The 25623-nt window shown below is 36.2% G+C and overlaps 1 protein-coding gene across 1 annotated transcript in view; it reads right to left on the bottom strand.

The window, feature by feature from the left end:
• Nucleotides 1-25623, bottom strand: part of ATRNL1 (attractin like 1) — a 795857-nt gene that overhangs the window by 662030 nt on the left and 108204 nt on the right. The window contains exon 9 of the mRNA XM_052660645.1: nucleotides 22105-22288. Coding sequence (XP_052516605.1) covers nucleotides 22105-22288 — 184 coding nt within the window. The remainder of the gene's footprint in view (nucleotides 1-22104; nucleotides 22289-25623) is intronic.

Here is a 25623-nt window from a genome sequence, read left to right as displayed (position 1 = left end):
ACCCTGGGCAGACTCAGGATGAGAAGCACAAGATACTGGCCCCAGATAGCAAAGGTGCATCTCAAAGCAATGATTTCTATGAGCCTCGATTTTGTATCTTTTCCTACATAGAAAAAAGTGCTAAGTTCCTTAATTTGAGATGTCTGGTTTTCCTTAAGTAACAGTAATCTTCTGATGTTCTGACTACATGGACTTTGCTGCAAAAACTCGTATTAACCTGGCTTCTCTCTTGCCTTTCTGGAGCAGTCTCTCAGTTATCTGAGATGCTGTGTCTTGGACCTAAGTCCTTAGATTTGTCCACCAAATAAAACATAATTCTGAACTTTTAGGTTGTGCGTTATTTTTTCAGTCAACACCGCCTTGGTGCTCCCACAGAAGCAGTGATTTTGTCAACTACTTGGAGACAGGAGGACATTTGTGAGAGCCCAGCAGTCCAGCAGAGAAGTCCTAGCACTACTCAGAGCAAAACTTCCAAGAACAGGATGGAAGCGATTAGTAACAGTGTAACTTTCTCACTTCACCTGCCCCAAGGCAACAACAGCTCACTGCCAAGAGAAACTTCTTCAAGCTGCTGTTTCACCCATGAGCCTAGTGGGTGACTAGCGTCCGCCCAAGCAGGGTAATGCCCAAGAAGCCCACTTCTTTTTCACGCCTTCTAAAACAATAATGGGATCAGCAAGGGAGAGAAATCAGGGCTCTCAGCAACCAGGGTACAAAACCCAAGAAGGGCAAAGGTTTCTATTAACTACCTCAGGAACTTTACCAAGAACCCCAGCCATAAACTACACAGGATGAAGTAGATTCACCCAAGCTAGCACACGCATGACTGCCAACAATCCATAAATCCTTCCCCCATGTAGCTAGGACCCCAAACACACCCTTGCACGAGCACACATGTATAACTGGCTCCACCCTGTTGAGTGGCAAAATGTGCATAACCTTGAACACTTTAGGCACTTGCCCAGGGGAAAATAAATAACAAGTTCTCCATAGCAGGCCTAGCTTTGTGGAGTTGAGAAAATGCAATCTCTAAAATGTATAAAAACTCACATAACTCAATAGAAAAAAAAAAAAAAGAACAATTTAATTAAAAAATGAGCAGAGGATCTGCATAGACATTTTTCCAAAGAAGACATACAAAGAGTCAATAGATACATGAAAATCACTCAACAAGGAAATGCAAATGAAAACCACAGAGATATCACCTCACACACACACACATACTTGTTGGAATGGTATTCTCGAAAAACCAGAAAATTACAAGTGCTGGTGAGGATGTGGGGAAAAGGGAACACTTATGAACTGTTGACGGGACTATAAATTGGTTCAGTCACTGTGGAAAACAGTATGGAGGTTTCTCAAAAAATAGAACTACCAAATTATCCAGCAATTCCACTCTATTTATCCAAATGAAATAAAACAACTATTTCAAAAAGAAATCTGCATCCCCATACTCATTGCAGCATTATTTATAATAACTAAGGCGTGGAAACCACCAGAGTGCTCATCAACTGTTGACTGGAAAAAGCTAGAGAAATATTATTCAGGCACAAAAAAGGAAATCTGGCCATTTGTCACAGCACAGATGGACCTTGAGGGCACTACACTAAGGGAAATAAGTCAGAGACAGGCAAATACATTATGATCTCACTCATAGCTAGAATCTAAAAAAATCTTTTAATGACCTTATAGATATGAAAGGTAGACTGGTGGGCACAAAAGGCAGGTGGTAAAAGATGGTCAAAAGGCATGTTTCCAGTTATAAGGCAAATAAGCCCTGATAATATAATATTCATGGAGATTATATCTAACAATACTGTATTATATTTGAAAGTTGCTAAGAATTTAAAAGTTCTCATCACAAGAAAAAATAATTTATAACTATACATATAAGTTAACTAAACTTACTGTTGTAATCCTTTTACAACACAAACGTATATCAATTCACTAAGCTGTACACCTAAAACTAATATAATGTTATATGTCAATTATATTTTAATTGAAAATAATTAACAAGTTTGAAAAGCTAAGTCTTGGTAAGGATGTGAAGAAAAGATCTGGAAGTACTACTGATGGGAATGGAAAGAGGTATAGTCAGCTTGGAAAACAGTATGGACATTCCTGAAAAAGAAAAGAAAAACTAAACTACCAAGAACTATGATATGATCAAGCAATCCCACTTCTCTGTATATATATCCAATAGATATAGCAAAAGCCTTGAAAAATTCCAACACCCTTTCCTGATTAAAAAAAGAAAAAAAGAACACCCAACAAGAGAGAGACAGAAGGTAAATTCCTCAACCTGGTAAGGATGAATGGTGCCCACCCCAAGAGATGCATCCATGTCCTAATCTCCAGAACCTGGGAATGTTACCTTATTCGGAAAAAGTATTTTTTTCAGATACAATTAAATTAAGCATTTAAAGATGAGGAACTCATCCAAGTTTATCCAGTGGATTTAATCCAATGACAAATGTCCATTTAAGAGACACAACAGAAAAGAGAGGAGGTAAGGTAACTGGCCTAATACCAAATATTTAAAAAACAAAGACCATGGCATCTGGTCCCATTCAGTTCAGCTCAGTTCAGTTCAGTCGCTCAGTCATGTCCAACTCTTTGCGACCCCATGAATCGCAGCACACCAGGCCTCCCTGTCCATCACCGACTCCCAGAGTTCACTCAGACTCACGTCCATCGAGTCAGTTATGCCATCCAGCCATCTCATCCTCGGTCGTCCCCTTCTCCTCCTGCCCCCAATCCCTCCCAGCATCAGAGTCTTTTCCAATGAGTCAGCTCTTTGCATGAGGTGGCCAAAGTACTGGGGTTTCAGCTTTAGCATCATTCCTTCCAAAGAAATCCCAGGGCTGATCTCCTTCAGAATGGACTGGTTTCATCTCCTTGCAGTCCAAGGGACTCTCAAGAGTCTTCTCCAACACCACAGTTCAAAAGCATCAATTTTTCAGTGCTCAGCTTTCTTCACAGTCCAACTCTCACATCCATACATGACTGCTGGAAAAACCATAGCCTTGACGAGATGGACCTTAGTTGGCAAAGTAACGTCTCTGCTTTTGATTATGCTATCTAGGTTGGTCATAACTTTTCTTCCAAGGAATAAGCGTCTTTTAATTTCATGGCTGCAATCACCATCTGCAGTGATTTTGGAGCCCCAAAAAATAAAGTCTGACACTGTTTCCTCTGTTTCCCCATCTATTTCCCATGAAGTGATGGGACCCGATGCCATGATCTTCGTTTTCTGAATGTTGAGCTTTAAGCCAACTTTTTCACTCTCCACTTTCACTTTCATCAAGAGGGTTTTTAGTTCCTCTTCACTTTCTGCCATAAGGGTGGTTTCATCTGCATATCTGAGGTTATTGATATTTCTCACGGCAATCTTGATTCCAGCTGGTCCCATTACTTCATGGCAAACAGAGGGAGAAAAGGCGGAAGAAGTAACAGATTTCCTCTTCTTGGAATCTAAGATCACTGCAAATGTTGACTGCAGCCATGAAATCAGATGACAATTGCTTCTTGGCAGGAAGCTATTACGACAAACCTAGACAGCGTGGTAAAAAGCGGAAACATTACTCTGTCGACAAAGGTCCCTATAGTCAAGGCTATGGTATTCCCAGTGGTCATGTATGGTTGTGAGAGCTGGACCATAAAGCAGGCAGAATGCCAAAGAATTGATAGCTTCAAACTGTGGTGCTGGAGAAGACTCCTGAAAGTCCACTGGACAGCAAAGAGATCAAACCAGTCAGTCTTAAGGGAAATCAACCCTGAATACTCGTTGGAAAGACTGATGCTGAAGCTTAAACTCCAGTATTTTGGCCATCTGAAGCAAACAGCAGACTCATTGGAAAAGTCCCTGAAGTTGGGAAAGATTGAGGGCAGAAGGAGAAGGGGGCATCAAAGGATGAGATGGATGGATGGCATCACCGATGCGATGGACATGAACTTGGGCAAACTTCAGGAGATGATGAGGGACAGGGAGGCTTGGCAAGCTGCAGTCCACAGAGTCACAAAGTCAGACACAACTGGGCAACTGAACAGAACAAAAACCAGAATGTAACTATGGAAGCAAATGGAGTGGTTCAACCACAACTCCAGGAACACTAACAGGCAAAGCTAGAAGAGGCAAAGAAAGGCCTTTTCCCGGCACTTCTGGAAGAGGCATGGCCATGGTTATGCTTTGATTTTGCATTCCTGGCCTCCAGACCTGTAACAGAATATCTTTTCATCATTTTAAGCTACACAGTTTGTGGTAATTTGTTACAGCAGCCTAATACAAAGGATATCTACAAAACTAACAAACAAAAAACATAGCTAACATCATACTTAAAGGTCAAAGACAAGATGTTCTCTCTCTAAGATCAAGAATAAGCAGGATTTTTACTCTTGTCACTTCTGTTCAACTTTGTATTTGAGATTATAGAAAGGAAAATGGGCAAGAAAATAAAGTGCATTTAGATGGGAAAGGAAGAAGTGAAACTCTACTTGTAAATGACATGATCTTACATAGAAATTCAAATAAACCTACAAAAAACTGCTATAGCTAATAAATCAGTTTAGCAAGTCTGGAGGTTAACAGAACACTGTGCAAAAAATAAACTGTACTGCTATTACAAGAAATGAAAAATATTAAGATAAAAATAATAAAACAATTTTCAACAGGATCAAAAACAATAAAGTATTTAGAAATAAATTTAATGAAACACATAAAATTTATACCAGGAAGACAAGAAACTATTGAGGAGAGAAATTAAAGACAGCCTAAAAAATGAAAAGATACCTTTTTACCTAGATTGGAAAACAAAATATTGTTAAGATGGTCATACTCTCCAAAGTGATCTACAGATTCAACTTACTCTATAAAATCCCAATTGGATGTTTTTTAACTAATAAACTCTTTGTAAGTAAAGCTATGATAAACATAGACAGCATAGTTAAAAGCAGAACCATCGCTTTGCCGACAAAGCTCCATATAATCAAAGCTACAGTTTTTCCAGTAGCCACATACAGTTGTGAAAGTTGGACCATAACGAAGGCGATGCACCAAAGAATTTTTTCTTTTGAATTGTGATGCTGGAAAAGACTCCTGAAAGACCCTTGGACTACAAGGAAATCAAACCAGTCTATCCTAAAGGCAATCAATCCTGAATATTCACTGGAAAGACTGCTGAAGCTGAAGTTCCAATACTTTGGCCACATGATACAAAGAGCAGACTCACTGGAAAAGACCCTGATGCTAGGAAAGACTGAGGGCAGGAGGAGAAGAGGGTGACAAAGGATGAGATGGTTGGATGGTATCACCGACTTGATGGACACTAATTTGAGCAAATTCCAGGAGACACTGAAGGGTAGAGGAGCCTTCAGTCCTGAGATCACACTTAGCAACTGAACAATAAAAACAATCCTATGATTCATGTGGAAATTCAAGAGCCCAAAATAGCCAATTCAAAGAAAGGAAAGAATACTCTTTTCAACAAATAAATGGTGCTAGGGCCACTGGATATCCAAAAGAAAGAAACTGAACCCTTCCCTTACAATATATACAAAAATTAACTAAAAATTGAATAAAATAAATTTAAGAGCTACAAGGGATAAAACTCGTAGAAGAAACTGCAGAAGCAAATATTCTTTGCCTTGCATTAGGCAATGGATGCTTACTATGACACCATTTTAACAGTATAAAATGTATAACAGATAACACAGTCTTAAATATTAAAAAATCTTGAGCTTCAAAGGACACTAAAAATAACATGAAAACTAACATACAGCATGGAAGAAAACATTTATAGGTCACGTATCTGATAAAGAATTTATATCTAGAACATATAAAGTACTCTAACAACTCTAGGAATAATAACTCTAGGAATGGGAGGGGCATTTCCTCACCTTGATAAAAAAAAATTATCCAAAATTTATGCTTAATGGCAAGAAAACATATGCTTCCCTTCTAAGAAAACGAAAAAGACAAGATATATTCTGTACCACTCCTATTCAACATTTTACTGGAAGCTGTAATTAGTGCAATAAGCCAAAAAAGTGGGGGGGGGCGGGGAATGAAAGACATACAAAATGAGAAGGAATAAATAAAACTGTCATTTTCACACATAACATGATCATCTATGTACAAAATACCAAACAATCAACAACAACAACAATTTTAAAACTCCTGGAACTAATAAGTAATTATAGTTTCAGGATACAAGGTTAATATATGAAAGTCAGTCGCTTTCTTACATACCAACAATAACCAATGGATACTTGAAATAAAGACACAACACCATTTACACAGCACCCGCACAAATTGAAACAGGTATAAATCTAATAAAATGTGGATAAGATCTATATTAGGAAAATTACAAAACTCTGATGAAAGAAATCAAAGAAGTAAATAAAGGGATAGTCCATATATATGGACAGGAAGATTTACTATTATCAAGATATCACTTCTTCCTAGTTTAGTCTATATGTTCACTGCAATCCCAGTCAAAATTCTAGAAAGAGCAGTCAACACAATATTGTGGGAGAAGAACAAACTCAGAAAATTGACATTACTTGACCTCAAGACTTACCATAGAGATACAATAACCAAAACAGCATGGTACTTGGGGAAGAACAGACACACAGATCAATGGAACAGAACAGTGAGCCCAGAAATAGACCCACATACAGTCAACTAGCTTCTAACAAAAACAACTCAACAGAGAAAGATAGTCATTTCAGTAAATGGTGCTGAAACAACAGGACATCCAATGCAAAAAAAAAAAATAAAAGGAAAGAAAGTTGACAGATCTTATACCTTTTACAAAAATTAACACAGGATGAATCATAAGACAAAATGTAAAATACAAAACTGTAAAACTCCTAGAAGATAACACAGGACAACCACAGGGTGGCCATGAGTTTGATGACTTTTTAGATACAGCAACAAAAGCACAGTTTATAAAAGTAAAATGCTAAGTTCAACTTCATCAAAATTAAAAACTTAAGTTCTGTGAAAGACATCATTCAGAGAATGAAACAGTAAGCCACAGACTTGGAGAAATTATTCACAACAAATATCTGATAAAGTACCTGAATCCAAAACATACAAAGAACGCTTAAAACTCGACAGTTAGAAAATAACTCAATTAAAAACTGGCAGAAGATCTGAAAATACAGCCTTTCAAAGAAGACATAAAGATGGCAAAATAAGTATATGCATAAATCCTTAACATCATAGGGCACTAGGGAATTACAAATTAAAACAATGACTCACCACTACCTAACAGAATGGCTAAAATTCAAAACATTAACACCAAATGCTAGCAAGGGTGCAGAGCAACATTCATTACTGGTAGGAATGAAAAATTGTACAATCACTCTTACAGCACTAAACACATTCGTTAAAAACTAAACACACTTACCACACAATTCAACAACTGTGATCACTGGCTGAAGATTTATGTTGATGCAAAAAACATTTATAGCAGCTTTATTAATAACTGTCAAAACTTGGAATAACCAAGATGTCCTTCAGTGGGTGAATGGATTAACAACTGCACCACATCCATACAACAGAATATTATTCAGTGATAAAATAGGCTATTAAGCCATGAAGAGACTTCAAGGAACCGTAAAAGCATATTTCCAAGAGAAAGAAGACAATCTAAAAAAGGATATATACTGTATGATTCCAACTATAACAATCTGGAAAAGGCAAATCAATGGACACAGCAAAAATATCAATAGTTGCCAGGGGCTGGGCAGGAAGAGCAGGAGGTGAGCACACCATTTCAAGGGCAACTGAAACTATTCTGTATGATATAGTAGTAGTGGAACATGTCATTATACATGGTGTAAACCCACTGGACCTATAACACAAAAGTAAATCCTAACGTAAACTATGGACTTTAGCTAGTAATAATGGATCAATATTGACATCAACTGTAACGAATGTACCACGCTAATGCAAAATGTTAATAATAGACTGGGGATGGGGAACATACGTACGTATTTGGGGATGCTTCCTGCCTACCTTTTGCTCATTTTTCTTTAAACCTAAAACTGTTCTAAAAAATAAAGTCTATTAATCAAAAGACAACAAGAAAATAAAGTGATGGTGATAAAAATTGCAGCTGCTTTTCCAGATATGATACCTTTACTACATTATATAAACCAACTTCCAGTTCCTAATAAGCAGGTAATTTTTTAAAAAATACATGAATTGTAAAATGGGATCTGAATTTCTCACTTTCAAAAGGGATTTGGGATTTACAAACATGAAGGAGAATAAGTCTAAAATAAATCCTACAATGTTGTATTACATTATTATGCAGCTTAGACAGACAGATATACAGTAATAAAGATATACATCAATTTCTATAAATAGATACAGATGTATGTTTGTAAATCTTCTGGCTCTATCTTCTGAGAGGGTCTATAAACAATAGAATTGGAAAGACTAGAGATCTCTTCAAGAAAATTAGAGATACCAAGGGAACATTTCATGCAAAGATGGACTCAATGAAAGACAGAAATGGTATGGACCTCACAGAAGCAGAAGATATTAAGAAGAGGTGGCAAGAATACACGGAAGAACTGTACAAAAGGATCTTCATGACCCAGTTAATCACAATGGTGTGATCACTCTACCTAGAGCCAGACATCCTGGAATGTGAAGTCAAGCGGGCCTTAGGAGGTATCACAATGAACAAAGCTAGTTGAGGTGATGGAATTCCTATTGAGCTATTTCAAATCCTGAAAGATTATGCTGTGAAAGTGCTGCACTCAATATGTCAGCAAATTTGGAAAACTCAGCAGTGGCCATAGGACTGGAAAAGGTCAGTTGTCATTCCAATCCCAAAGAAAGGCAATGCCAAAGAATGTTCAAACTACCACACAGTTGCACTCATCTCACACACTAGTAAAGTGATGCTTAGAATTCTCCAAGCTAGGCTTCAGCAATACATGAACCATGAACTTCCTGATGTTCAAGCTGGTTTTAGAAAAGGTGGAGGAACCAGAGATCAAATTGCCAACATCCAATGGATTATACAAAAAGCAACAGAGTTCCAGAAAAACATCTATTTCTGCTTTATTGACTATGCCAAAGCCTTTGACTGTGTGGATCACAAGAAACTATGGAAAATTCTGAAAGAGATACCACCTGACCTGCCTCTTGAGAAACATACATGCAGGTCAAGAAGCAACAGTTAGAACTGGACATGGAACAACAGACTGGTTCCAAATAGGAAAAGGAGTACGTCAAGGCTGTATATTGTCACCCTGCTTATTTAACTTATACACAGAGTACATCATGAGAAACACTGGGCTGGAGGAAGCACAAGCTGGAATCAAGATTGCCGGGAGAAATATCAATAACCTTAGAAATGCAGATGACATCACCCTTATGGCAGAAAGTGAAGAGGAACTAAAGAGCCTCTTGATGAAAGTAAAAGAGCAGAGTGAAAAAGTTGGCTTAAAACTCAACATTCAGAAAACTAAGATCATGGCATCTGGTCCCATCACTTCATGGCAAATAGATAGAGAAACAGTGGAAATAGTGGCAGACTTTATTTTTTTGGGCTCCAAAATCACTGCAGATGGTGACTGCAGCCATAAAATTAAAAGACACTTACTCCTTGGAAGGAAATTTATGACCAACCTAGACAGCATATTAAAAAGCAGAGACATTACTTCGTCAACAAAGGTCCATCTAGTCAAGGCTATGGTTTTTCCAGTGGTCATGTATGGATGTGAGAGTTGGACTATAAAGGAAGCTTAGCGCCAAATAATTGATGCTTTTGAACTGTGGTACTGGAGAAGACTCTTGAGAGTCCCTTGGACTGTAAGGAGATCCAACCAGTCCATTCTAAAGGAAATCAGTCCTGGGTGTTCATTGGAAGGACCGATTTTGAAGCTGAAACTCCAATATTTTGGCCACCTGATGCAAAGAGCTGATTCATTTGAACAGACTCTGATGTTGGGAAAGATTGAAGGCAGAAGGAAAAGGGGATGACAGAGGTTGAAAAGGTTAGATGGCATCACTGACTCAATGGACATGAGTTTGGGTGAACTCCGAGAGTTGGTGATGGACAGGGAGGCCTGGCGTGCTGCAGTTCATGGGGTCACAAAGAGTCGGACACAACTGAGCAACTGAACTGATAAACACATCAAAAGAGTAATAAACATACCTAGTCCCCTCATCTTGTTTTTAAATACAATTATGTACTAGAAGCAATCAAGGTTCCTTGAGGAAATAAATGACTTACTAGAGCAGGAAACTACAAGATGTAAAAAAATTTAATTTATTTTATGCCTGTGCCTGAAAGTATAGAAAGGCACAAGAATGACTGGGGACGTGTCTTAAGAATACAGAACACTTACTGAAAAAGTTCAGAGAGGCCAAATCTGGGACACTTTTGGCACCAAAAGAAAGAATAGTAATAGATTATAAAACATTGAATAAAATAAAAATCTATCATTTCATACTGATATAAGTGAACATACAACTTGTGATATTTATACGGAAAAACATTAGCATACCACCATATGGTAATCATCATAGTAATAACTGTTTCTCACAAGAATTATTAATGGATGCTAAAACTAGTATAAAATATATAGAATCTAGAAAGTGCTGCTGATGAACCTATCTGCAGGGCAGCATTGGAGATACAGACAGGGAGAAGAGACTTATGGATATGACCGGGGGAGATGAGGGAGGGAGAAAGTGAGATGAATGGAGAGAGTCGCATGGAAACATATGCAATTACCATATATAAAATAGATAGCCAATGTGAATTTGCTGTATGACTCAGGGAACTCAAACAGGGGCAACCTAGAGGAGTACAATGGGAGCAGGAAGTGGGAGGGAGGTGCAAGAGAGTGGGGACATATATCTACCTGTGGCTGACTCATGTTGATGTATGGCAGAAATCAACACAATATTGTAAAGCAATTATCTTTCAGTTAAAAATAATTTTTTAAAAAAATTTAATGAGAAACTGTGTTTACCTAAGCGAAAAGTATCCCCCACAAGGTTATTACTTAAAAAAGAAAAATTGTATCTTTACAGAGAAGAAACCTGAAAACACTTTAAACATTACTTTAACCAAAATATAAAGTTAAACTCTACAGAAGGTTCACAGCAGCCTTACTCACAATAGCCCTAAGTGAAAACAACCCAACAACTGTCCATCAACTGATGAGTGGATTAACAATACGTGGTATATTCGTACAATGGAATATTATCCAGCCATTACAAAGAATCTAGTGCAGAAACATACTACAGCGCAGACAAACCCTGAAAAAATTATGCTAAGTGAAAGAAGCCAGATGCAAAAGGTCACGTACTATACATTTTATTTACCTGAAATACTGAGAATAGGTAAAACTATAGAGACAGAAAGTAGACTAGTGGTTTTCAAGGGATGGAGGGAAAGGGTAGAGGAAAGTACAGGAGTTCTTTTAGGAGAGAAGGAAATATTCTGAGATCAGTGATGGCAGCATACTATTATGAATAAACAAAAACCACTGAATTGTAAACTTTAAATGGTTAAAATGGAGAATTTTATGTTACAAGACTTCTATTTTTTTTTCTCAAAAAAAAGTCATAGGAGAACACATTTTACTGTTCTACCAAAATGCAAACTCTGAATATAATCATGAGGAAACATAAGACACACTACTTTTTTAGTATTTCTAAGTATAGTTGAAATCTTTTTTTAAGCTGAAAAAAAAAGGAAAAAAATACCAAATTTAAAATTACAGCTGTAAGTTGTAAATGATAATGTTTTGCATGTATCTTATGTGTCAAAACATACTGTGCTTTTATTATTGCATTTTAAAGGAACACAATAATAGAGAAAACAACTTCAACAATAGGACAAAAAAATCTGAGGTCTCTGTTACATAAAAGCCTTGACATAGAAGAAAAATGAAGATGTGAGCTGCTGCTACAAGCTCTACAAACATGTACATGCACAAAACATTATGAGACACCTCATTTAATGAGGCTAAGAAATGGAGACCCTAATGGCCCTGGTACCAAAAATCATTACAGCAAATTTAAAGACTCTTAGCAAAGGATAATACCAATGAATAAAACATCTTAAAATACAAAAGGAATCATTTTTGAGAAATGAGAATTTCTACAAATACAGGATGTTTTAGATAATGCTTCTGTGGTACTATATTAAAATCTCAAAAAAATCTCTGAAATCACATATACTTGAAATATGTTTTCATAATGATGTTAATCTGGTTACATGAAAGGATTTTTTATAGCTTCTTAAATTTGATATAATGAGAGTTATTTTTACATTAAAGTATTCAAAGCTAACTCAATGGACATGAGTTTGAGAAAACTCTAGGAGACAGTGATGGACAGGGAAGCTTGGCAGGCTCCAGTCAATAGGGTCACAAAGAGTCAGACACAACTGAGCGACTGAACAATTCAAAGCTACTTTATTGAACTATCAAGATTTTGGACTTCTCTAAAAATGTAACTTTCAGAGGTTTTGGAAAAGTGATACAAGACGATTTCACAAATATGTTATTAGTTAACAGTATTCTACAAAATACTGATGAACGTGCTATTGGTGCTGTTTATCCTTGACAATTTCTCTGCATAATGAGTGTCTGAAATATAGTGTATTTGTATACTATGAGAACTTCCCTGGTGGCTCAGACAGTAAAGCATCTGTGTACTGAGAAACTTCACTTTCACTTTTGTATACTATATTTATATACACTGTATTTATGAAAAATTGAGGGTCACTCAGTTGTGTCCAGCTGTTTGCAACCCCGTGGACTGTAGCCCGCCAGGCTCTTCTGTCCATGGAATTCTCAGGCCAGAATACTGGAGTGGGTAGCCATTTCCCTTCTCCAAGGGAATCTTTCCAACCCAGGGATCGAACCCAGGTCTCCCACATTGCAGGAGCATTCTTTACCCTCTGAGCCACCAGGGAAGCCCACAATATTTATATATATTTGTATACTATGTTTGTATATAGTATATAGTATATTTATAATACATTAGTTGAATATATAGCTAGAAAACTATTTCATAGGATCATATATTACATATGTGTATGAATGTATTCAAATTTAGCAGAAACAGTCATCAGGTTTTTCAGAATGCTTCTACCAGTTTATACACACTTGGATAAACAACCTTATAAATTTTAACTGTTTAGGTAGATGTGTAGTGGTATCTGAATGTTATCTTAAATTACCTTGTGGTAATGGAGGCTGAGCAGCTTTTAATACGTGTTTTGGTCATTTGGATATATTTTTGTTCAAGTCGCTTCCCCATTTCCTACTGAGTTATCTGACATTTTCTTGTTGACTTGTAGTACTTCTCTATATATTCAGGAAAAGGGACCTTTGTTGACTTTATGTACTACCAGCATCTACACTGCAGTTTGCCTTTTCAGTTTCTTAGTGATATTTTTACACATATATAGTTCAGTTTATCATTTTTCCTTCACTGAGAATACTGTTTAAATTCTATTTTTAAAGTCTTTCTTTACCAATAAAAACAAAGACATTTATCTGTTATCTTCTACAATATTTATTATTTGTACTCTACACCTAGATTTACATTGATCTGAAACCCTTTTCTGTGTATGAGATGTAAAACAGGGCCCCAGATTCATTTATTTCAATTGTATAACCATTGACCCAGAATCACTTATTGAAAAAACAACTGTGTAGTGCCAACTGTGTTATACTCTGTGTCTGTACTTAGGTGCTTAGTCATGTCCAACTCTTTACGACCCTTTGGACTGTAGCCCTCCAATTCCCTCTGTCCATGGGATTTTTCAGGCAAGAATACTGGAGTGGGTCATTGTTTCCTCCTCCAGGGTATCTTCCTGACCCAGGGACTGAACCCACGCCTCCAGAATCTCCTGCACTCCAGGAAGATTCTTTACCCACTGAGCCATCAGGAAAGCCCCATGTTATAAAGTTCCGATAAATGTGTAGGTCTATCTGGGAACTCCTATTTGCCTCAATGCTTTATGTCCCTATCTTTGCAGCAATACTTAATTACTGTAGCTTCACATTCATAAGATCTAGAAGAGAAGACTTTCAGCTTTGTTCTTCTAAAAGCTAGTTTTAGCTATGATTGATCCTTTGAATTTTCATATAAATTTTAAAATAGGCATGTCAATTTCTAAAATTAAGTATTACCTTCTGCAATTGTGTTTTGGGATGATATTAAATCTAAAGATCAATTAGGACAGAATAGATATCTCTACCATACTGAGTATTTCCATTAATTATCATAACACATTGGGTTGACCAAAAAGTTTGCTGAGGTTCTTCAGTAGGATCTTATGGAAAAGCCCAAAGGAACTTTTTGGCCAACGCTGTATCTTCCATTTATTTATGCCTTCAATTTCTCACAAGGTTTTGAGTTTTTTATGTAAAGATCCTGCATATATGTCATGACATTTACTTCTCAGGTTTTTGACATCCTGATCTTATATGAATTTTAAATTATCATTTTCCAACTGTTCTTGATATATAGAACTATATTTTCCTTATATTGATCTTATGTCAAGCAAACTATTACCTATGTATCTTTTATATTCTGTTATTCCCTTTTACTTTAATTGTATTATTGCACTGTCTGGATATTCCAATACAATGGTGAATAGAAACAGTGATAGTAACCACTCTTATTCATTCCTAACTTTAAAGGGAAATTTTTCAACAATACACTCTAATGTTTGCAATAAAGCTTTTTTTTTTTAATACATAAATAGTTTACTTCTATTCCTACTGCATTAGACGTTCTTCATGAATATAAGTTAAATTTTATCTAAACATCCTATGTATTGTTTGAGAAAAATATATGCCTTTATTTCTTTATTCTTTTAATGTGTTATTCTTTTATGAAATTTTATTTAATCTTTTATTCTTAAAGTGAACCCAAATAATGTACTATTGTTTCCACAAATTGCTGGATTCACCTGATTTTTCTGTGTATTTTAATGAAAAAGATAACACTATAATTTCCTTAGCTGTAAAATCTTTTTCATATTTTTGTCTCAAGGTTTTGCTACTGCATAAAACTGCAAAATAATTATTTCTGTTCTCTGAAAGTTTGTGAATGACTGGTGTTATTTCTTAAATACATACTTCTTAAATATCTGGGCACATTCACGAATAAAGTTATCTGGGCCTAGAGAGTTTGGGGTTTTATTTTGTCTTCCTTTGTGTCTGTTTCTTTAACGGAAGAGGATTTCAAGCATAGACTCTACTTTTTGTTATAAGATTATTCCAATTTTCTGTCTCTTCATGCATCAATTCTAGTAAGTTTCATTTTTCTAGATACTTGACAGGGCTCATTTAATTTTTTTAAAGTTACTCTCATACAGTTGCTTATCATGTTCATTTATTATCATTTAATGTCTATAATGTCCATAATGTCCATTTTCATTCTGAAAATTGGTTATTTGAGTACACAGTCATCCCTGAGTGTCTGTGGGAAATTGGTTCGAGAAGCCTCGCCAATTCCAAAATCCAAAGATGTTCAAGAGCCTTACATAAAATGGCATATAACCTATACACATCCTCCTGTATAATCTAGGTCATTTCTAGATTACTTATAACACCTAATACGGTGTAAACGCTATGTAAACTGCTGTAAACACAATGTAAATGCTATGCAAGTAGTTGCTGGTGCATGACAAAGTCAAGCTCTGTTGGCTTTTTTGAACTTTTTTTTAATATCTTCAATCCATGATTGGCTGAATCCACACATATAGAAGGCCAACTGTGATCTCTGTTTCTAAATCTGGGTAGGGATCTATCTCCACAAACAACCAACTTTGCTGATTTTTGGTGGCTGTATCTCTATTACACGTTTGTTTTCTATTTCACACTAACTTGTGCTCTATCTCCTATTGTCTTACTCTACCTTTATTTATTTTATTCTTTCTTTGAGATTAATCTGTTGCTTATTTTCTGACTTCTTGAGGTTAAGCTTCAGCTCAGTTCAGTTCAGTTCAGTCGCTCAGTCGTGTCCGACTCTTTGCTACCCCATGAATCGCAGCACACCAGGCCTCCCTGTCCATCACCAACTCCCAGAGCTCACTCAGACTCGTCCATCGAGTCAGTAATGCCATCCAGCCATCTCATCCTGGGTCATCCCCTTCTCCTCCTGCCCTCAATCCCTCCCAGCATCAGAGTCTTTTCCAATGAGTCAACTCTTCACATGAGCTGGCCAAAGTACTGGAGTTTCAGCTTCAGCATCACTCCTTCCAAAGAAATCCCAGGGCTGATCTCCTTCAGAATGGACTGGTTGGATTTCCTTGCAGTCCAAGGGACTCTCAATAGTTTTCTCCAGCACCACAGTTCAAAAGCATCAATTCTTCGGCGCTCACCTTTCTTCACAGTCCAACTCTCACATCCATACATGACCACTGGAAAAACCATAGCCTTGACTAGACGGACCTTTGTTGGCAAAGTAATGTCTCTGCTTTTCAATATGCTGTCTAGGTTGGTCATAACTTTTCTTCCAAGGAGTAAGCGTCTTTTAATTTCATGGCTGTTCATGGGTTAAGCTTAGACCACTGATGTTCAGGTTTTTTAAAATATTTTCTAATAAATGCATTTAAAGTTATAAATGTCTTTATTTGGCAGCATCATAATCACCTTGTGCTATTATTCAGTACAAAAGTGTTCTAATTTTCTGCATAATTTAGTTAACCAATTTTAAGGAGTTTATTAATTACAGACACCCTTTCCTAGTTACTTTTTATTTATTTCACTGTGGTTAATTACTTCGCATGATTTTACTCTTTTTAAATTTCTTTAGACTTGCATTAAAACCCAGTATATGGTAAATTTTAGAAAAATGTTCCCTGAGTACTTGAGAACAACATATATTCTGCAGCCATAAGATAACATGCACTCATATACCAAAAAACTCCAAAATTATAACTCCAAAATTGAGCTTCTCAAATCTTTTCTATCTTTACTGGTTTTTAATCTTCATGTACTATCAGTCACCAAAATAACTGGGTTTAAAAAATAATACTATGATTTGTCCCATCTTCTGTCAGTTTTGCTTTACTTAACATAGAGTTATAAGGTACATTTAAATTCAGAACTATTATATTTTCCAGGCATATGCCTGACTTAAATTCTTAATGGTCTGACAGTGGAAAATTCTGAAAGAGATGGGCATACCAGACCACCTGACCTGCCTCTTGAGAAATCTGTATGCAGAGCAGGAAGCAACAGTTAGAACTGGACATGGAACAACAGACTGGTTTCAAATAGGAAAAGGAGTACGTCAAGACTGTATATTGTCACCCTGCTTATTTAACTTATATGCAGAGTACATCATGAGAAACGCTGGGCTGGAAGAAACACAAGCTGGAATAAAGATTGCCGGGAGAAATATCAATAACCTCAGATATGCAAATGACACCACCCTTATGGCAGAAAGTGAAGAAGAACTAAAAAGCCTCTTGATGAAAGCGAAAGAGGCGAGTGAAAATGTTGGCTTAAAGCTCAACATTCAGAAAACGAAGATCATGGCATCGGGTCCCATCACTTCATGGGAAATAGATGGGGAAACAGTGGAAACAGTGGCTGACTTTATTTTGGAGGGCTTCAAAATCACTGCAGATGGTGATTGCAGGCATGAAATTAAAAGACACTTACTTCTTGGAAGGAAAGTTATGACCGACCTAGACAGCATGTTAAAAAGCAGAGACATTACTTTGCTAACAAAGGTCCTTCTAGTCAAGGCTATGGTTTTTTAAGTGGTCATGTATGGATGTGACAGTTGGATTATAAAGAAAGCTGAGCGCTGAAGAATTGATGCTTTTGAACTGTGGTTTTGGAGAAGACTCTTGAGAGTCCCTTGGACTGCAAGGAGATCCAACCAGTCCATCCTAAAGGAGATCAGTCCTGGGTGTTCATTGGAAGGACTGATGTTGAAGCTGAAACTCCAATACTTTGGCCACCTGATGCGAAGAGCTGACTCATTTGAAAAGACCCTCATGCTGGGAAAGATTTGAGGGCAGGAGGAGAAGGGGACAACAGAGGATGAGATGGCTGGATGGCATCACCGACTCGATGGACATGGGTCTGGGTGGACTTCAGGAGTTGGTGATGGACAGGGAGGCCTGGTATGCTGCGGTTCATGGTGTCGCAAATTGTCAGAAACGACTGAGCGACTGAACTGAACTGAGTACAATTATACCAATATTCTTTTGTTTCGTGATTGCATAATATGTACCTTTCTTCCACTCTTTACTTTCAATTGCTCTAAATACCTTTATACTTTTTGTATATTTTCTAAGAAGCATATGGCTAGGCTTTAATTTTTACACCCAGTGGAAAAATCTTCAGCTTTTGATTGGAATATTTAGTCTCTTACATTTAGTGTAACTGGAATATTTACTTTAGTGTAATTATGACTTACTTGGAGTTAATTAAACCATCTTCCTTTATATTTGTCCCAATTTTACTTTGTTCCCTTTCCAATATTTTTTTGTTTTCTTCCAAATGCATTAAGTAGTCTTCTCATTCTTCCCTGCATTCACTTGTTGGACACAGAATGCTTTTTTGTTACCTAATGATTACAATATAAATCTTTAACTAATTATGTCTACTTTAAATTAGTTTTCTAATTAATTCCCATATAATACGAAGACCTTAGAAACACTGAACATCATTTACCCTTCTTCCTGAGTTATGTGCTGCTATTAACAAACGTTTAAATTTTGATATATTTAAGCCTCTATTACCATTATGAAAGTGAAAGTGAAGTCGCTCAGTCGTGTCCGACTCTTTGCAACCTCATTGGACTGTAGCCTACCAGGCTCCTCTGTCCATTGAATTTTCCAGGCAAGAGTACTAGAGTGGGTTGCCATTTCCTTCTCCAGGGGATCTTTCCGACCCAGGGATCAAACCCAAGCCTCTGAACCACCAGAGAAGCAATTACCATTAAACCATCTTCCTTTATATTTGTCCCAATTTTACTTTGCTCCCTTTCCGTTCCTTTCTTGTTTTCTTCCAAATGCATTAAGTAGTCTTCTCATTTTTCCCTGTATTCACTTGTTGGACATAGAGGGCTTTTTTATAATTACCATTATACTATTTTATAATAAATAATCACTTAGATTTACCCTTTCCATTTCTCTATTCCCTCCAGTATCCAGGATTATTTTTCTTCTACTTCAATAGAATTTTCTTTATTTATTCAGTATTTTCTGTATTATAAATTTGCTATTGTCAAATTCAATTCTTGTTTTTCTGAAAAGTCTATTCTTTGCTTTCATTTTTTTCAGGGTTTTTCACTGGGTAATTTTGCACAGATGATTATCTTCCTTCAGCCATTTGAAGACACCATGCCTTCTAGATTCCATTTTTCCAATTAAAAAATATCATTTGTCAGTCTTAGTGTTGCTGCTTTAAAGAGAATATGTCTTTTCCCCCTCTGGTGGCTTTTCTCATTCCATTTGGGTTTTCGTCAGTTTTACAATGATATTTCTAAGTGTATGTTTCTTTGTACTCACCCCTTCATACTCATAGAATTTCCTCAATTTGTAGGTGGACATCTTTTATCACTTTTGAAATTCTCAGGCCTTTGAGACTTCAAATACTGCTCTACATTATTTTATCAATCCTCTTCTGGACTTCAATCACATGCATGTTACAATATTTCCCCATGTTCCTCATATTTCTTTCCCTCTTTTATTTTTCATTCTTTGTCTTTCTTTATTTCAATATGACCTATCTTCTGTTTCACTAATCTCCCCCTCAGCTATGTCTAATTTGCTGTTAAACATATCCAAAGAATTTGTAAATAATCAATTTTCCAATTCTATAACTTCTACTTGATTATTTAGTAATCAAGTTAGTATAAGTTTCCAGTTGTCTGTCAATATTTTCCTACCTTTAATTCCTTGATCATAAAATCCTAATTATTTTATAGTTTTTTTATGAAACCACCATTATCCTATTGGTATATTTCAAATGGCTGGGGTTTTTTTCATGGCTTTTCTGTTTTTTGCTGCTGCTGCTAAGTCACTTCAGTCGTGTCCGACTCTGTGCGACCCAGAGATGGCAGCCCACCAGGCTCCCCCGTCCCTGGGATTCTCCAGGCAAGAACACTGGAGTGGGTTGCCATTTCCTTCTCCAATGCTATTTTTTGTTTTGCAACATATATTGTAAATGAACTAATTTGAGCCTCTGTATGATACTATTTTACTCAAGAGAGGATTTACTTTTGCTCTGTCACCAATTTAGGCCATGGGAAGTTCACCATAATCCAATCAAAGAGCATGATGTGTCAAAGATAAACATCTTTCTAAACTCTTTTAGGTTTAGAACTTCTGGGACCAGACTACATCATTAAGTGTGTAATAAAAACCTCTCTTCCTTGGCACACCTAGAAATACAATTTGGTCCTCCATATTGATTAACAAAAGTTCTGCTCAGTTTCTCAGGAAGTTTTCAGGATTCACAATTGTCTCAAGAACAACAGTTGTACAAAATGCCAGTCATACCTCCTTTGTCATTTACCTCTCCTAAATCTTGACCAACATATTCTTACCATCTTTATAGTTCTCTTATGCCTTAAAAAGAAGTAATTTCTAATTTTTCTAAGTGGAAATTATAGCACAGAATAATCAACTTCACCACTGAAAAATAATTTCTCCAAATACACATTTTCTAAAAGTTCAGCAAAGTAGCCTATCTACTAAAAAAAAATATTGCATTTTATTTAAACTAAAAAAAAAAAAAAACAAAACATTGAATTAGCAAAGCTACTCAAAGGAAAAGTCTTCATTTTCTTTAATTCTGTCTTTCTTTTTTTTCAAGTAAAGTAAAAATTAGAATATATGTGTAAAAGTGAATGGGGATAGAACAAATCACAATTCAGTGTAAAACTATTTCATTTAAACATATAGTTAATTTCATGTAAGTTTAAAAGAATGTTTAGTATCTTAGAACAAAAAACTGGTCACCTTCCAGATCTTAGAAAAGAAAATGAGTACAACAAAAAGAATCTAAAAAAAGAGTGAATATATCTTCACTTTGCTGTACACTTAAAACTAACACACCACTGTAAATCAATTATTTTCAACAAAAACTTTTAAAAAGAAATAATTGCTGAAATTTTTCCAAATATGATAAAAACTTTACATAAAAAATAGCATATTGGTCAATAAAAGTCACATACACAGAAAATAAATAAATGAAAAGTATTTAAAATATAAAGAAAAAATTATGGCTGTGAATAAGCAATTTACTTAACAGAAAACACAAGTGCAAATGAACACATAAAAATATGCTGATTTACTATATCAATCAGGATATGCACATTAAAATATCAGTAGGATACCATTCACATCCATTGCACTGGCGAAAGGAAAATATTCGCATAATTATCAAGTATTGGTGGGACTATGAAGAACCAAGAACACTCATACCCTGCTGGAGGAAGTGGTATGTTACCACGGTGACTCGAAAAGCAATTAGGCTTGCTAAATGTGTCATAAAGTTGAGGATGTGAATATCCTCAGACACAGCAATTTCACTTCTAGAGATGCACCCTAGAGAAACGCTTGCTTATGTAAAATGACTGGTTCAAGATATACACTGTAGTATTATTTATAACAACAATAAAAGAAAATTTACCTAAATGTCACAGCTTTGTATTTCACAGAAAATTAGATGATGAAACTGAAGAAATGCTTTCAAAATTTACAACTGACAATAAAATATGAGTGTAAAGAAGAACCAATCCCAGTACAGATAATGTCAAAACTCAAAGATATATTGGTAAGAAAACTGCTCTTCTGAACTGCACATAGTATCAGCACTTATGAGTGATACAGAACAAGACTATCCACAGGACTGGAAAACACTGTAAAGCCAATCATTTACAGTAAGGATGGCTACACAGAAGATGTATTATGTAGTGCCTCTGCTACATAATAGGACTATCATTAGTCGAAATAAAGATGGAAAAAAGTCAAGAATACCTCCTTGAAAATATCTAATACACACCACTATTATACAAATATAAAATAGAACAGTGCCCAATTCTCCCATCATACTAAAGCCCAATCTACTCACCAAGTCTTTGGGTTAACTTCATACTTATAAAGGTCATCTACCAATCCATATTTGTTGCCTGGCAATGCTTTATAGCCTCCATGAACATAAATGGACTTTGTTATTTCATCATACACACTGGTATGGCCATATCCCCCTTGAACAATAGCTCCTTTAGTTTCCGGAACAAGCCAAGTGTTTGATGCTATAAGAGAAAGAAGATAAAATGTGAACTTAAATAGTATTTTTAAAAAACTAATATACCACCAAACTACCAACGAGTTCATTCTAATACCAAATTTTATGAGTAAAGTATATCTAATAATAATTTAATTGTTATAAAAAGTATTAAATATGTGCTAGTTACTATGTTGGGTGCTAAAAACCAAAGGTGAGTAAAACTGGTCTCTTTGTAGATTTTAATTAAACTTTGAAATATCAAAAATATCTAATTTTTTGTATGTCCAAGAAAAAACTAAACCTTATTCTCACATATATTTCTGTATCTGTAAAGAGCCTTGAAAAAAGAAAGATTTAATAAAAGTTTATGAGAGGTTATTATGTTACAGGCTGAGGTAGTCCAAGCCAGGCTTCATCAATATGTGAACCGTGAACTTCCTGATGTTCAAGCTGGTTTTAGAAAAGGCAGAGGAACCAGAGATCAAATTGCCAACATCCAATGGATTATCCAAAAAGCAAGAGAGTTCCAGAAAAACATCCACTTCTGCTTTATTGACTATGCCAAAGCCTTTGTGTGGATCACAATAAACTGTGGAAAATTCTGAAAGAGATGGGAATACCAGACCACCTGACATGCCTCTTGAGAAATCTGTATGCAGGTCAAGAAGCAGCAGTTGGAACTGGAAATGGAACAACAGACTGGTTCCAAATAGGAAAAGGAGTATGTCAAGGCTGTATATTGTCACCCTGCTTATTTAACTTCTATGCAGAGTACATCATCAGAAACGCTGGGCTGGAAGAAGCACAAGCTGGAATCAAGATTGCTGGGAGAAATATCAGTAACCTCAGATATGCAGATGACACCACTCTTATGGCAGAAAGTGAAGAGGAACTAAAAAGCCTCTCGATGAAAGTGAAAGAGGAGAGTGAAAAAGTTGGCTTAAAGCTCAACATTCAGAAAACAAAGATCATGGCATCTGGTCCCATCACTTCATGGGAAATAGATGGGGAAACAGTGGTAACAGTGTCAGACTTTATTTTTGGGGGCTCCAAAATCACTGCAGGTGGTGACTGCAGCCATGAAATTAAAAGACGCTTACTCCTGGGAAGAAAAGTTATGGCCAACCTAGATAGCATATTGAAAAGCAGAGGCATTACTTTGCCGACTAAGGTCCATCTAGTCAAGTCTATGGTTTTTACAGTAGTCAATAATGGATGTGAGAGTTGGACTGTGAAGAAGGCTGAGCACCGAAGAATTGATGCTTTTGAACTGTGGTGTTGGAGAAGACTCTTGAGAGTTCCTTGGACTGCAAGGAGATCCAACAAATCCATTCTGAAGGAGATCAGCCCTGGGATTTCTTTGGAAGGAATGATGCTAAAGCTGAAACTCCAGTACTTTGGCCACCTCATGCAAAGAGATGACTCATTGGAAAAGACTCTGATGCTGGGAGGGACTGGGGGCAGGAGGAGAAGGGGACGACAGAGGATGAGATGGTTGGATGGCATCACTGACTCGATGGATGTGAGTCTGAGTGAACTCCGGAAGTTGGTGATGGGCAGGGAGGCCTGGCGTGCTGCGATTCATGGGGTCGCAAAGAGTTGGACACAACTGAGCAACCGAACTGAACTGAGGTAGTCACTGACATTACAAAGACTAAAAAGATAAAACTCTTGTCTTAAGAATTTTTAGCACTGTGCTAGTCTTTTATCTCTTGGCTATGAGTCTCACTATCCCTTCTAAGAGTCCTTCGTATTACTGATAAAAACCTAAAAATTAAATTTCCAAGACTCATTCGACAGCTGTGTTACCATCAATTTCCAGTAATGAAAGTACTTGGGAGAGAACAGAAGGCAAATGGAAGAAAGACACTCTACTTCCTTTCTTCTCCAGTAATAGGAACAGGTAGGTGACTACTGGGCAATGGCAGTGGTGGTTTTACAGCAGCAGAAGCAGGCGCAGCCCTTGCTCAGTGGCAGCAGTGGCATCTTCAGTAAGCAGCTCAATTACAAACGTGGTCCTAAGTTCCAGCCTGGGTATGCAGCAGCTCCAGATTTCTGACTCATTCCCTCATTTTGGTGTCTCTAGTACTACTGTAATTAACTCCCTATTGTAAGTCCCATTCTACCTGACACATCTAGGAGGAACTCTCATTTCTATAGCAAATAGAAACAAATTCTAATCATATGCAAGGCATGCTTTTAAGAATATGCAAATGAAAAAATACATATCTTTTGACCTTAAAGGAATTTAGATTATAAAGAGCAACCATACAGAAATCTGTTATTAGTTTTTAAATATCCATGTATATCACACTTGCATCTTCCCTCTAACTTTGTCACCTAAACTTTGGCATTCTAGACAGCTCATTGAAATACTTAAAGCAAGTAACAGAAAATAAAAGTGATGCTTAAAAATTCTTCACATCCACACAATTTTAAGGTAGTAAAGAATATACTTCATCAATCATAAAAAGTCATAAAAGAAGTATCAGAAGGATTTGTTAAAGCCAATTTTACTCAGAGAAAACTAAACATATTTAAAGAAATTTCAGAGTATTCTTGTAACTAATGGGCATTCTTTTAATATTCTTCAACTACTTATTAAAGCTATATATATATATGTGTGTGTGTGTATATATAGCACCAAATTGAAGGTTTTTGTGTTTTTATTCATTCTCTTTTTAATAAAAGATAAAACTACTTCTTATCAAAAAATATTGTGGCAATAAAGAGGTATATAATGCAACAGTGAATGTTACCTTCTCCTCTAGCCCACTATTCAGAGGTATTTTTCACAAATTGTTAGGTTCAGAATATTTTGAAACTACAGTTCTGAATATTTTATTACAATACACAAGACAAATATATGTGACTTACATGTACATAGACACCTATAAATATTTATACCAAAAAATCATGCGATTTTACAACTATATTTTCACTTAACAAAACATCTGGAGCATCATTTCACATCCCATTTATTACTTTCACTTTCATTAGCTAAATTCTATTGTATCGATGATGACTTATTTAAATAATCCTACATAGTGACTCATTAGTGTTTCTGTTTGTTCTTAAAAATAATGATGCAATAAGCAACCTGGCCATCAGCTATAGCATCATTATCTATAGAGTATATATTATGTCTCAGGGAGTATCTCACTAGTTCATTGATATAGCTTTGAAAGTTTACTATTGCTATCCTTTCTTTACAACTCAGGAAATTTAGAGTTTAAAAAATTAACACATCAAATGTTTAAAAGTTGGTGTAGACTAATTTCTCCCTCTCCTTCCCACTAACAAACCCAGTGAACAGTCCCAAAGACAACCACAGGAGAAATATGAAAGGTGTAAGGAGGA

This window comes from Budorcas taxicolor, chromosome 23, assembly GCF_023091745.1.
Source record: "Budorcas taxicolor isolate Tak-1 chromosome 23, Takin1.1, whole genome shotgun sequence".
Taxonomy (NCBI): domain Eukaryota; kingdom Metazoa; phylum Chordata; class Mammalia; order Artiodactyla; family Bovidae; genus Budorcas; species Budorcas taxicolor.
This window is presented reverse-complemented; position numbering and strand designations above follow the sequence as displayed.